Source organism: Panicum hallii, chromosome 6 (assembly GCF_002211085.1).
Source record: "Panicum hallii strain FIL2 chromosome 6, PHallii_v3.1, whole genome shotgun sequence".
NCBI lineage: Eukaryota > Viridiplantae > Streptophyta > Magnoliopsida > Poales > Poaceae > Panicum > Panicum hallii.
Genome location: NC_038047.1, coordinates 2,650,691 through 2,665,948, shown reverse-complemented (window position 1 = coordinate 2,665,948; position 15,258 = coordinate 2,650,691). Strand labels below are relative to the sequence as shown.

Here is a 15,258-nt window from a genome sequence, read left to right as displayed (position 1 = left end):
GCAGCCAATCCAAGAGCGAGCCAGATGGATTATCCAAGATCTTTTTTAATGTTCTCGTGCAGCATGCTCACGTCACCCTCATCATCGCCGCCCCTCGGTGTTATCGAAACCTCGGCGCAGGGATCGACGAACCCCATGGAGTTCCACCAATAAAATAGGGTCAAATTACCGATCTGCCCACTGCCTTCTTCTCTAGCTCCCTGTCTCCTTTTTCTTTTGGCGAGGATGTGCCCAATACCTTCTACGGAGTACACGCCAATCTAGTAGCACTCCCTTAAGAAAAATCTAGCAGCACTCCCCTATCAAAAAAAGTCTAGTACCACTCAAACTTGCATGTTTTTTTCTTAAGAAAAAACCTTGCACCTCTATGCAATTATCACGATGGACACAAGTGGACTGAAAAACAGTTTGAATTTGCTCTAACGGGAGATAAACTAGAGCTAAAATGGAACAGTAAGATGTGTTTGGATTTCCACTAAAAATAAATAAAATAATAATGTACTTCATTATCAACTTGTTATTATATTTGTATGGAGTAGGTGTCGTTAATTGCTTATCAGTTCATCCTTAGAATAAAGGGATAGACATGTGACGTGATTTAAATTTCGTCTTTAATGGGAGTCTATTGGAAGAGACATTTTGGATGAACAGCACGCGCGTGGTTATCTTGCATAACTAATCTGCTTTCTGGAATATGGTGAAAAATAATGCTTTCTGGAAGGGAGAATTTCTTGAAATCACCGGAGGGCACACTGGCCATTTCACAACGAATTAATTAATTAATTCCTGCTGCCTCCTGATGCTATCACCGCCTATTCTTCTCTCATGTTCGGTTGTTCCACTCCCAATCTTCACTCACAGTCCGCCGGCTCCGATCCCAACTCCCATGGCGCTCTCCATCTCCACGCCCACCTCCTCCTCCCTCCTTCCGGCCTCCCGTCAGGTACCTCTTCCTCTCTCTCCATCAAGCTCCCATTTGCTCGATTCGGCCCGTCGCCGCCGTCAATTTGGTTCACTCCCCCGTTTCACCCGTTCTTGGTCACCGCTTCAGGCGGGCAGGTGGAGTCCATTGGCGAGGTCGGCTAAGCCTGTGTCTTTCAGCCTCTGGAGGTCGCCTCTGGCGGCGCGGTCCGCCGCCGGCAACGCACCAGCTTCCCCCGTCGACGGTACTGCTCTTGCCCCCCTCTTGTTCCGCGGCTTCTTGTGATGTGTACCCTTGTTGGTTCTTGATTCGCGCTGTTTGGGCGCAGAGGTCGTCACTGAGCTCGACGCAGTGGCCGGCTTCAGCGAGATCGTGCCGGACACCGTCGTGTTCGATGATTTCGAGAGGTAAACGTTGCTTCTGGCATTGCTCGTCTGTCTTGTTGTCCCATTGGATTTGGGGCGGGTTGACCGAGGCTGGCACACTTGCAGGTTCGCACCCACAGCGGCCACGGTGAGCTCCTCCCTGCTGCTTGGAATCTCTGGGCTCCCGGATACCAAGTTCAAGGTGAGGAGCTGAGCTGTTGCGATAGATAGAAATGTTCAGTTGTTCAGTTAATCATTGCTAGCATGGTAACTGTTCTGGCTATTTGGTTGTTGCAGAGTGCGATAGATACTGCACTGGCAGATGGTGAGTGCAACGCATTGGAGAAGCCTGAGGACAGGATGTCCTGTTACCTCACCAAGGTTTGCATACCGCATCTCGATTTCACAATTACCACTGTGATAGCTAGGCGACGTGGATGTTTTGTTAACCTGAGGAGCTGAATTGAGAAGAAATGTGGCAGGCCCTGGCAAATGTTGGTGCTGAACTGGCTCAGCAAGTCCCTGGACGTGTTTCAACTGAAATAGATGCTCGGTTGGCTTATGACACCCAGGGCATTATCCAGAGGGTATGAGCTTCTAGTTTTTCTATCCATATTGCTTGAATGGAACATAGTGCATATCCACAGTTAATACTTATGTTGACCTTCTGTAAGCGTTATAGTTTGTGTGCAAGGTTATGTACAACATTATAGTTTGTGTGGAAGGTTATGTACTTCGTTAGAACTAAGTTATTAAGAAGTTCCTTTTGGCAATGCCTATCACCTTTATTTGCATCTAAGCCAGTTAACAACCTGAAGCTTCAGAGTCCAATGTACACAAACACAATAGTGATAACAAGTTTTTCTTCCAGTATATTCTTTTATGTTACCAATTTTACTGTTTTATATGCAAATATGCACAATGCTAGCTCATTACAATCGAGATAAAAACAAATACTTTTTTGCGGCATAACTTCCAAAGAGGGCCAAGTAGATGAAACTTAGTGGGGAAATATATCAGCTGTATGATACTAGTTTGAGCATATGGATTAGTATTACTAAGTTATTTAGATGTCCGTGAAACACCTCTTGGATACACCTTGATCAATAATTTTTCATAGAACAAGAATTTATCTGGCTTAGACGGGCTAAAGCTGGCAAGAAACAAAACAGCAACTAGCTGTTAGGTAGATATACAATGGTACAGTGCAATATGGAGTTGTGACAGATTAACGGGACCATATTGGGAAAACCAATTCTTCCAATATTTAAAACATGTATTTTTAGCTCTCGACTGACCTTTGAACACATTTTAGAACCATGACATCGATTTTCAGTTTCTCTGCATTCCTTTCATTGCTTCCATGCTCAGGTTGCCAACGCATCTGTACTACTGCAGTAGTGATCAATGTTACACATTTTATTCATCTCCCTCATTATCCTACAAATTGACTTTAGTCATGATGTTACTATTTAACTGAAATGCCATTTATTGTTTAAAATAATTGTCCCTAAACCTCAGTACGTGGATACGAGCATGTTAAGATTTTTGTTATCTGAGTAATTGCATTCAAAGATTGGTCTTATCCATGTCTGTGTTGCTGATGCTTGTGACTAAGCAGGGCTATTGGATATCTTTTGAGAAAAACATCTGTGCCTCTTCTTATTTTAGGGGAAAACATCCGTGCTTCTCTGTCACAGTTTCCTGAAAATTGATATCTTTATATTTAGGTGCATGAACTGGTGAATCTATACAACCAACATGATGTCTCAACTGACCGCCTGCTATTCAAAATTCCTGCTACATGGCAAGTAAGTATGCAATGCACTACTCTGTAAGTTCTTCCTGATTGTACCTGCTGTCTCTATCAAGTTTTCATTTCCAATTTGTTTACCATTAGGGTATAGAGGCCTCAAGGTTGCTTGAATCTGAAGGAATTCAAACACATTTAACATTCGTGTACAGGTACAAGACAAAACATTTTATATCATTTGCTCCTGATTGTATTTGTTAATGATCATAGCAGGGGACTGTATGGTTGTTTTTTTCCCCACCTCCCAACATTTCTATGTTGCAATATTTGTGGGCTTAGTGGTCCCCCCTATTTTTAAGTGGAGCAGGAAAGCAAGTACTGACAACGTGCTTATATTATCATATTGTGCTTTTACTACATGGGAGGTATTCTGTTGAGTCTCCTGTTGGATAATAATTATTCATCAGGCGTCTTAGTAAATCTGGAAGAATAAGTTTACTAGAGCACCTGCGTTACAGCTGGACTTGCTTAGCCTCGCAGTTACTTATTTACTTAAGATGAAAAATAATTAGGAGCTTATGTACACTACTTTTTTGTGGTTGACCATTCTTGCTCAGTTTCGCACAAGCAGCGGCGGCAGCACAAGCTGGTGCATCTGTTGTGCAGATATTTGTGGGGCGGTTGCGGGTAAATTTATCACGCCATTTTTTACCATGTCCTTAATCTAAAACATTAATATTTTGCTAACCGCAAACCACTCAGGATTGGGCAAGGAATCACTCTGGTGACCCAGAGATAGATGAAGCTTTGAAGAAGGGAGAAGATGCTGGACTTGCTTTGGTTAGCTTCAATGTTTTTTTTCTTTTAAGTTATTTCTGCATAATTATATCGATATATAAGCCAATGTCTGGAAACATTATCTGCATCTTTACTGACTAGGAAAGTCTCAGTACTTGTTATTACTTTTTAGTTTTTAAAGTAGTTCTCATTTGCTGCCTCACTATTAAGCTAAAAAACAAAGACATAAGATTCGAAGTTCTTGTAATCAACTGTCAGCAAGTAATTTTGAGTTATCTTTTAATTGATTTTTAGCACTCGTCATTTTTTTGAATCATTCAATCATTTGATTCTTAATATCTGCAGATAAAATGTGTTCCTTTGCCAGTTCCCTTACAGTAATGCTGTGTCAATGTGCCACTTGGCCCTCTAGCTGCCAGTTTGCTCTCTCAATATTTGTTCATGGCTTACGTTTTCTGCTACTAAGCTAGAGTTTATAACTCCATATATTTCTGGGTTGTAATGCAGGCGAAGAAAGTATATGCCTATATTCACAGAAATGGGTATAAAACAAAGTTGATGGCTGCTGCCATACGGAACAAGCAGGATGTGTTTAGCCTTCTTGGGTAATTTCTTATTTCTTATTTTTGCTATACTCCATACAAATCACAAGTCAAGGACATTAACATGGGAACTAATGTTTCTTAAATGTAGGATTGATTACATCATTGCACCTCTGAAGATACTGCAGTCTCTGGAAGAATCTGTCACTGATCCTGATGTGAAGTACAGTTATGTCCCAAGGTTGACTCCTGCTATTGGCAAGACATACGAGTTCACTGAAGAGGAGGTTCGTGCACTTATGGATCTTGTTCGAAATTCACATATCTGGACCATTTAATTGGCAAATAATTAATGATGATCAGTAATCATGCACTGTTAAGAATAACCAAGAACACCCTATTGCATTCCACCTTATTGTTCCCTGTATTAGTCACTGTGAGCGACTGAGTGTGATGTTTGTATTCAAATGGATATTATACTTCATTAGACACGTTCATTTCCAGTAGACCTATATAGGCATAAGAGGTAGCAGAGAGCTGGATGAAAGGATTGGGAAACTACTGTAGGATCCTTTTATACACCGAATCTAGCTTGGAGGTTGAGTCCTTTATATACATCACCCTCGATTAAAAAGAAAAGAATGTAGTGAATATTACAGCAGGCATAACTATGATTCAACTAACAGAAGTCACTGATAAGTAAAGCAAAGATATGGAAAAAATAAACTGATCATCCTCTGTTTTTGATCTTGTATTTGTACGGTGCTTGATTGTTCATATGTCTGGTAAATGATATATGCAGCTTGTGAAGTGGGACCAGTTGAGTCTTGCAGCTGCAATGGGGCCAGCCGCTGAAGAACTACTTGCTTCAGGATTGGAGGGATATGTGAACCAAGCACGCCGTGTTGAGGAGCTCTTCGGGAAGATCTGGCCACCTCCAAATGTTTAAAGATGCCTTGGTGGGCCTCGGTTTGCAGTTCCAACAGAGATAATAACAACAGGCAAGGGCGGTGCTATCCGGACATTCGCCTTCCTGCTTCGAAGAACACTTCTCTTGCCTGTCACCGGTTCCCCAATGTGATTTACCTAGCAGTCTCAAAATGTTGTGTGAAACATCTTTGCTTCTTTTGGATATGATACGATGCGCCCCAAGTGTTGCATTAGCCTGCGTATGCGTATTATGCGTTTTGTGATTCAGTTGATACGCTGGAGTGATCAGAACTTGTCACTTGATATTCCAGCAATGTCAGCAGCTTCTTACTTGAGATGGCAATGTTGGTTCCACAGGAGAGTCCTATATCCCACATGAACCGAGTATTCCTATTTCCAGTGCAAATGAACAACTGATTCAAATGTATACTTTTCACTCAGTCTCAGGACAACCGAGTTTCACACTGTGCATAAACTTATCAGATAAATTAAATCAATCCTGCATCGCGGATGCAAATTCGAATTTGAATGTTTTTGAGGGCACCAGTGCATGTTCAACAACGTTTCAGAATCATTTCCCGACTAATCTGATAATAGGCGTTATTCGGCAGAGTCTCCCACCCAGCATAGCACCATGTGATGCATCATGCTGAATGTATGGACTGATCACATGATGAGTGCTTTTACTTCGCCTGGGGATTATGTTTGTGTCAAGTGATTGTTAGGTGTATTTGTGTAGGTTAGAACCAGGTGTAACCCACTGGCTTGACCAAGTCTGTAGGGCAAGGTCGCCCGGGCAAGGCAGGTGGTTCACGCTGATGCAGTGGGTGAATTTGTTAACCGATGAACCAGTAGGTGGAGGAGAGAAGAAATTTGCCAATATTAGCCTTTCAAGTTACTCATATTTGTACACTCAACTATCCTTGTTCATCGCGTTTCCTTAGCGAGTATGAAAACTTTGAGCTCAAATACACATCCTCGCAATTCGCAATACATCTCTCTCTCTCTCTCTCGGTTTTGCAAACATCCTTCCTCCTCTTTAGAAAGAACAGCTAGTGTATATAACTATTTATACTCCCTCTAATTCTAAATATAAGTCACATCAGAAGCCAGAACACAGGCATATGGTTCTCAATGGACACTTTGACTGGATTTAAGAAAAAAAACATATATACCATTTTAAACATATATACCATGATGAGAATCTAGTTACACCAACATGAGTTGTGATTCTACATAACTATAGCTACAGTGAGGATCTTTGCAAATTTTAGACCATTGGATAGTCGTGGAAAATCCAAAAGGCCTTGCTCTATCTTTTGGAAACTCAAACCCACAAACACAATATTGTTATTTTCTTTAAGTTTGCAGTAATTACTAGTTATCCGTAGCTATAAATAAAAGTCACAGTCAAAAATTTGATTTTGTTATTCATGTTTGGTTTTGCAGATCCCCCCTCATTGGGAAGAAAAACAAGCACTCTTAGGAGATGATGCATTGATACATGTCAAGAGTATCATCTTACATGTAGCTACCATCCGCGTAACTCAATTTGCCTATACCTTTGCTCATGCACAACTCTATATATATTGTTTTATGTAATAATAATTGGTTGAATTACTCCAAGTTGTTCTAACCTACAAGTCTATGTCCATCTTTAGACTACGCGACCTACTAATAATAATATAATTAGTATATCATTTCCACAGTACATCCAAACATAACAGGCTTATATACCATAAATGCATATTGTGTACAAATGAACACTCATACAATAAACGTAGGCATTGTAGTATTCGACTTAACATAACTCCGCAAATGTGGTTCTCCAATGTAATAGCCGCTAGATACTCATATGAACGGTCCATACATACTTTGCTCTATCTTTTGGCGCTGCAATTAATTCAAACTAAGCCTTAGCATTTGGTATTTTGCAATTGTTACCCTAGCTAGCAGTATATCTTTAGACCTTAGCCATAAATAAAAGGCATATCTGAAACTTCCTTTTGCTCATACACTGGTGTTTGATTTTGTGATTCTCTACTACTAGTACATTGCTTTTCTCTCTCCTCTGCTCTCCTTCCTCTCTTTTCCGCCTTTTATACCTCACAAAAACCCCACACCGCGAGAGAGGCCAAAACCCCCTGGCAAAGAAAGGCTCGGACGACGCAGGACGAGAGGGAGTTGGCAGAGCGCAGAGTGCACGCCGCAGAGCGCAGGAGAGCCATCGATGGCGGCGGCGGCGATGGCGGCAGCCGTGTCGCTCGCGGCCGTCTTGGCGTCGGCCGCCGCGCAGGCCGAGGTGCGGTGGGAGGTGTCGTACCTCACGCTGGAGCCCCTCGGCGACGCGCAGAAGGCGCGTACTTGTTGCCACCACCTCTCTGTTCTCGTTCTCCTGCTGTCTGAAAGTTCTCGATTTCGACCGAAAAAAAAGCTTTTGACTTCTTTGGATATTTTCCGTGGTTTTCGCTCTCGTTTTCCCACACCCTTTGGTAAATGAAATCTTCCGAAAAAACGCCATCTTTTAGATGTTTTGAGTCGTTTGTTCGTTCGATCGGCGTGTTCCTGTCTTAAAAGTGCCTCCTTCATTTCTCTTCTCCGTGCGAGCAATTTGCATCGCACGATCTCGTCGTGTCGCTTTGTCCTGGATCTCTTTGTCCCAAAGGATTCGTAAAGGCCGCGCTGCTCTGAAAATAAAATCTGCAGTGGATGTTGCAAGAACTGTTTTATTGGTCGCGAACTCGTGATATGTGTTCTTCAGTTCTTGCAATCTGAAGAAACGACTTTTTCTCTCTCGATCTTTTATTTGGTGGCGCATTCCCGAAATATTTCTTGCGCAGAGGCTTGCGTAAAAATCATTTTTTGCGATCCATTTCCAAGATGTGATCTTGTACCCTGTTTTCTCACATGTTTTTTCTACAACAGAAAATTGTTGCTTCGTGCGTTTGGAGGCTGTAGATGCAAAATTCTGAGAACACAATATGAAACACTCGGTTCATTTTTTTCAGGTGATCGCGATTAACAACCAGTTCCCGGGCCCTCTCCTGAACGTGACGACGAACCAGAACGTGAGGGTGAACGTCCAAAACAACCTGGATGAGCCCCTCCTCATCACCTGGTACTTTCACCACTGATGCCTCTCTGATCACTCCATTTTCCTGCAGCAGATCTCAACTAGTCCTATCATACACATACATCAAAAATAATTTCTTGGAATTCTCAATATGCCACATATGCATTTTCTGTTTTCTTTTTCCCGAATTAAAAAAGATACCAGTGGGATATTATGAGTAAATTACGTTCACAGCCACATCTATAGTTTCCATCTGTGATGAAATTCTCGGTGGATCTTGAGCTGGGCTTCCATTTCTGCGGTGCCTCTTGGCCTTCCTATCTATCAGGGATATATTGTGCCATGTATAGGCCTTGCGCTTTTGAGACATTTATGGGCATAATTGATCGTGACATATAGACATATATGGACAGGCATATCATGTTCTTTCAGCAGATTTTCTCAGGAGCATGCATCTGCGCGTGATTCTCGGGCATCATAGCATTTACAACCTCATAATTCATACCAAAATGTCATTGCTCTAAACAAGTAGCTAGTGACTGACAAAAATGTAACAATTTCCTTTTTATGTTTACATATATCTTTTCTTGAATTACAACTGTTCCAAATGAGATGCCCAGAACGTTCTATGAAACAACTTTTCAGATGTTTAATCATAACTTTAAACAAGATTGAAATGTTTGATACATGAGGGCTGCTTTTGCAAATTTCTAACTTTTATAACTCAACTAGCATCGGTGCCAATTTTCCTCTTCTGTGGCAACTGAACTGGTGTGCTCACTCCTGTCTTGGCAGGGACGGAATCCAGATGAGGATGAACTCGTGGCAGGATGGCGTCTCCGGCACCAACTGCCCGATCCCTCCTGGATGGAACTGGACCTACCAGTTCCAGCTCAAGGACCAGATCGGCAGTTTCTTCTACTTCCCGTCGCTCGGCCTCCAGCGAGCTGCCGGCGGGTACGGCCCCATCACCGTCAACAACCGTGCCACTGTGCCGGTCCCCTTCGGCCAGCCCGACGGCGACATCACCCTGTTCATTGGGGATTGGTACACCAAGAGCCACATTGTAAGGATTTTGTAACTGTGTCCATGCACTTTAGGTGTTGTAGTGTTTCTGAGGGAGCCAGTGGAAATAATGAACTTTCTTGATCTTTGGCACAATAATTTCTTGATTATGATGGCGCATCATGAATTTACACAGAATATATGCTTAGTTATTTCCTTGCAGGTGCCGAATATTAGGGGAAACATTAATGTTCATATGAGAATCAAATCTCTTTCTTTTTGTTAGCACACAGTATTTCGCTGAAAATAGAATTGTACAGTACTGTCCTTGCCTCCCTCGTACTTGATGGGGGATTTTTTTAGTCTTCATGTAATTTCATAATTCTGTCCCATGTAGGAATTGAGGAACATGCTAGATGATGGCAGGGATCTAGGGGTACCAGATGCAATTCTGATCAATGGAAGGGCACCTTACAGATATGACACTACACTGGTTCCTGATGGCCTTCAGTATGAAATTGTTGGAGTTGAGCCAGGTTGATCACTTTTTTATGTTGCAGATTTGCAGCTCTATATGTGTAATGTTTGCAACATATATGCATGATGAATGCTAGTAGTCATGTTTTTTATTTTTAGGAGTGGTAGTAGTTATGTTTCAACTTTTTTATTTTTAGGAGTGGTAGTAGTTATGTTTTTTATTTTAGATTTTGTCAGTCCTTAATGTGAATTGGAAAACAAAGTAGATGGAAGTAGAAATCTCCAGATTGTTCTCAGATGCATATTAAATTGATCAATATCTATCAGCATTATTGTTTATCATGAATCTTGATGTCTGATGCTCTGAATATTTGTAACAGGGAAAACCTATCGCTTCCGTGTGCACAATGTTGGCATCTCAACTAGCCTTAACTTCAGGATCCAGAATCACAACATGCTTCTGGTAGAGGCTGAAGGAACCTACACCAATCAGCAGAACTACACCAACCTCGACATCCATGTGGGACAGTCCTACTCTTTCTTGGTGACCATGGACCAGAATGCAAGCACTGACTACTACATTGTAGCGAGCCCAAGGTTCATAAGCAATCCTCAATGGAGTCAGGTCACTGGTGTAGCCATCCTGCAGTACTCAAACTCCAAAGGCAAAGCTTCTGGGCCCCTCCCTGATGCTCCAAATGATTACTATGACAAGTACTACTCCATCAATCAGGCGAGGTCCATCAGGTCAGTGCAGGAACAGATTATGTTCGTGAATTGGAAATACTTTTTTTACATTGATTGTGAGCTTAGAATATCTGATTATTGTTCTGTATTTGAAGGTTGTAACTCATGGTTGCATTTGATATTCATATGTTCTCTATTAAGAGCCACTGGTATTGTTCTTTCAGAATGAACACGAGTGCTGGTGCTGCCCGTCCAAATCCGCAGGGATCATTCCATTATGGTTCGATCAACATCACTCAGACCTTTGTTCTCAAGAACGAGGCGCCCTTGCTCATCAATGGAAAGCGTCGAAGGACGATCAACAGGATCTCGTACTCTCCTCCAGAGACACCACTGAGGCTTGCTGACCTCCACAACCTGACTGGAGTTTACACAACTGATTTCCCTGCAATGCCAAGCAACGTGCCAGCAAAGGTAGCTTCATCTGCACTGAATGCATCCTACAAGGGCTTCCTCGAGATCGTCTTCCAGAATAATGACACTGACGTTCAGGCCTACCATCTGGATGGTTACTCATTCTTTGTTGTAGGGTATATTCTGAACCATCACAATCTTCAGGTTCATCCAGTGTTTCATATCAGCTTGAACATCTGAAAGGAATACCACCATGTTGTGAATTTCAGGATGGATTATGGCGAGTGGACACCAGACAGGAGGAATGAATACAACAGATGGGACGCCATATCTCGTTGCACGACTCAGGTATACAACTTCTTGAAGACCAACCGGCTAACGGCTATGTGCGGTCGCAGAGGCCAGACACCATTCTTTTTCTAAAAAGACCCCGATCATGTGCCAGTCCTGTACTTCACACAGCTGCGCCCTTGGTCAGTTTGAATAACGAAAGTTCTGAACTTTGCAATGGCAAACAGGTCTTCCCTGGAGGCTGGACTGCGGTCCTAGTCTCACTTGACAATGTCGGTATCTGGAATCTGCGTGCGGAGAAGCTGGATAACTGGTACAGAGGGCATGAGGTCTATGTGAAGGTTCCTGATCCGCTGGGCTACAACATCACTGAAATGGTCACGCCGGATAATGTGCTGTACTGCGGTCTCCTGAAGGACAGGCAAAAGTATGTTTCAGCTGAATGTCTCTTCTCTGATGCAGTGATGATACATTTTGCTGTTCTTGACTCACATCCTGCTCTGAAAAACCTTGCAGGCCACAGGTTCATGAGTCAAACAGCAAGTCATCGGCGCAAGCTGAAGCTGGATGCAGCAACAGGTTCCTTGCAACTGTGATGCTGGTTGTCGCAGCTGTGATCTTCAGTTGAATTTGTCAAACTTTTTGTTAGACTTTGCGAGGCAGAAATAGAACATTTACAAGAGTTCAGCATAGGGAAATTTGTGAAGATAGGATCTGGTGGTGATTCTCAAGTTGTTAGATGTTGTAGAACAATTCGAAAAGCTGTTTCTGAATAGGCGGGAATTTGATACCGGAGATGTGAATTTTCAACAGTTTACCCAGTGCGTGTGATGATTGATTGTATTGCTGCTGTAGGTAGAATGAATGTTCAGGTCTAGAGGCTGCAGTTCATTCTACTGCTTCACTGGCATCTATGCATTCCACTGCTTTCACGCCCTTCATCATGTCTCTCAGCTTCATCTTTGCACTCATCAGGAAAATAACTCCACCAATGACGTCTGTTAACCAAAATAATTAAATAATGACACGCAGATCAGCACCTCTGAACTGTCTATTTGCTTCTAGCCAAATTCCTGATTTGATACAGCTCACTTTTCTTAAGCACTTCAAGAAACATATGAGTAGAAATATTAACTCACTGCAAAGCTTATGGAAAATGCTCACTAGACCAACTGGAATTGAGGTATCTAGAGAGAAAATCAAACTTGATAGAAACATGTACCTCCAGTTTAGTCAGAGGAGGACAGCACTGACACATATAAGGTCGCATGTGAAGCAATGGGTGCTCACATATTTGGAGCTATCTCCTGCAAAGATTTGAGCTTTGGATTATATGACAGTCAGCTCAGCTGCTGCTCTTCTTCTTTCCAGCTTCCCATTCTGAACTAGTTCATGGCCTGCCGGCCGCCGCCGGCAGTGGCGGTTTCACGCAGGTACTTGGAAGCGAGGAACGCCCGGCAGGAGCGCGTCGCCGCTCCGGCGAGCCGCGGGCGGCATCGAGACAGAGGCGCGTGTTCTGTCAACCCGAACACCGACCGGCTCGTGGAGCTCCGAGAGACCTTTGCTCCGCGCAACTCGGGGCTGCTGCGAGACCTGAAAAGGGGAGGAAGAGGCACCCGAGGGACGCCCGGCGGGAGGCGGCGCTCCGGCGACTGTCGGCGGAGGGCTGGATCGCGATTGAGAACTTTGCGAAAACCCCCCTGAATTGGATCGCAATCTTTCAGAATGACCCCTGGTATTTACATATAGGCCCCGATCATTTACAAATTGCCCCAATTGTTTACATATACCCTCTAAATTGGATCGCGACTATGAATCGCGATCCGAATATTTTCAAATGGTCCCTTATTATTTTCATATAAGCCCCTGCTTCGGATCGGGATCCTCTTCCCACCCGCTGGGGCCGCCTGCAGCCACCGCCGGCGTCCGTAGGTGCGTAGCACCACCTATCTGACCCACCAATCTCTCCGCTCAAAAAGGTCCACACCCATTTGCTCCCGTAGGCCGCAGCGATACCTGACCGCACGCCGGCGCCATTCGCCGCGCGGTGGAGCTCGCACCGGCTGGGCATCGGCGAGCTCCAGCAGTGGTGGATCAGAAGCGTGTTCGTGCAGACGCCACGCCTGTTTGGCCTCCATCGGGGCTGCCGCCGAGAATTATGGCATTCGCACGGAAGCTGCTCGGTGGAATGCTGCACCAGCAGGTAGGAAACGGCAGAGGGATCTAGCATTCCGGCTGATATGCTAATTCTTGGGTGTTTAAGTTGAGACCTGTGTTAGATTCTCTAGCTTAGGATCACTTCTGTTCTGTTAAGAACAAGAGAGAGACATGAGAGGAGTGGTTTTGTGGAGTGAAGCTAACAATGTATATTTCTATATTACATAAGCTTAGATACACAGGAGGGGTACATGTCGTTTTATAGAAATTTTAGATCGGTGCTACAGTACCACTGCAGTAGCCGACATTATGTCAGCTAAAGCAAAATCCAAATTTACTATTACTAGCAGCTGTCAACAGCTGCTTATAACTTAATGGCTAAGCAAAGTACATCTGAACCTACTGGTCAAAACAAAACAAAACTCATGGATTATCTCACAACCTGAAGTAGGGAAGTTGAGCTGTACGAGTTGTACCAGCAGACAAGTTTTTGGCAGAAGAGAGATGCAGACAACATGGTTTTGGCTTCTGAATCTGCCACCATTCCTGTCTAACGACAAGATATGCAGTTACAGGATAATCAGACAGAACAATCCCTCGTATTGAGATAAGTATTGGCATCTAAACAAAGCACTGGAGAACTAAACAACAATTAAATAGGTGACTTCATGAAAAACGATTGATTATGACTTCTTGTGTCATACCAAGTGAGGAAGCGAGGCCAGCACCTGCAGTCAGCTATCACATACCGAGCACTCCTTTTTTCTGCCATGCTGCCTACAGGCTACAGAGGACAGCACCATACCAAAACCAGCTCCATTGATATTTCAGCTGCAAATTGACATTGGCTTTGAAGATCATTTCATGGTGTAATTGTCATCATCCACCACACCGAGTTCAAGCATAAGATGTATGGAGGTATCGAGAAGAAACCCAATATGCGGTTTTCCCAATTTCAGTGGTAACCGAATGAAGGATTGAATTGCCAAATGCTCAGTCATCTGTATCCCATCAGGAAAACTTTGCTGCATAGTGAAGAACAATTGTGTACAATAATGCTGGTTGGTCCGCACAGCTACTACCGTCAATACAGCAGCAAAATAAGAAATGCAACATAACTTGTACCTCCATAACCAGAGAGCCCAGCATTTCCTCAAGACAGTGAACTCAGTATTTTGCGGCAGAAGCAATAATAGTTTTAGTTCCTTTAGAGTTGAATTAAGCTTTGTCTTGCAGATATGCTCACTTTGTCCTGGACTAAAACCACCATATCTCCATGCTGTCATTTCGCCAAGAACATGTCCAATGATATTACTGCACCGACTGAAACCTCACCAGTTGTGGCATTTTGCCAAGCAGTAAGTGAGCAGTATCAATTCCACACTTCTCAATGATGCAGAAACTTGCTCCCTTCATTTCTTCATAATTGACCAAGTTCTCACAGTGATAATTCAACTCCTGTCCAGAAGGCACTTCCTCAAAATGTCCTTTACGGTGACCATGACCTGCTGTAAAAACAATGGCAAAACACTGACATGATTGAGCAAATTGTTGCAAACGGTGGTTCTACTCTCACAACCTTTTCTCAACTCAGGATCAGCTTGATATCCATCATAAGAAAGGAGCACAACCTTATGGTCTTGGTCGAAACCTCGAGTACAGAAGTCAGTGGATTCAGTTGGAACACTGCCACAGTGGGAGCAGAGGGGCTAGCTGATCGTGATCGAAAGGCGTCGGCCATTGAAGCCGCGCCGAGAATTGCGAGCTGATGATGTACCCCAAGGATGACAGGGAGAACAAGTGCTTCTCTGTGCTGCAGTCAGCTCGGCTGCTCTTCTTTTCAG

General features: G+C 43.4%; 2 protein-coding genes across 2 annotated transcripts; both read left to right on the top strand.

The window, feature by feature from the left end:
• The first annotated feature begins 818 nt into the window (after positions 1–818).
• On the top strand, positions 819–5,737 carry LOC112898468 (transaldolase). Its single transcript, XM_025966798.1, has 13 exons — positions 819–943; positions 1,052–1,166; positions 1,251–1,329; positions 1,414–1,489; positions 1,585–1,668; positions 1,770–1,874; positions 3,018–3,098; positions 3,188–3,252; positions 3,658–3,727; positions 3,803–3,880; positions 4,346–4,443; positions 4,532–4,667; positions 5,183–5,737. Exons 1-13 carry the CDS (start codon positions 887–889, stop codon positions 5,327–5,329), a joined length of 1,191 nt encoding a protein of 396 aa, XP_025822583.1. The 5' UTR covers positions 819–886; the 3' UTR covers positions 5,330–5,737.
• A 1,718-nt stretch (positions 5,738–7,455) lies between these two features.
• Positions 7,456–12,101, top strand: LOC112897187 (monocopper oxidase-like protein SKU5). The gene is made up of 9 exons (XM_025965430.1): positions 7,456–7,666; positions 8,319–8,428; positions 9,179–9,449; positions 9,786–9,924; positions 10,246–10,612; positions 10,777–11,142; positions 11,236–11,314; positions 11,485–11,684; positions 11,774–12,101. The coding sequence occupies exons 1-9, from the start codon at positions 7,541–7,543 to the stop codon at positions 11,883–11,885; spliced, it is 1,770 nt and encodes a 589-aa protein (XP_025821215.1). The 5' UTR covers positions 7,456–7,540; the 3' UTR covers positions 11,886–12,101.
• The last annotated feature ends 3,157 nt before the right edge of the window (positions 12,102–15,258 follow it).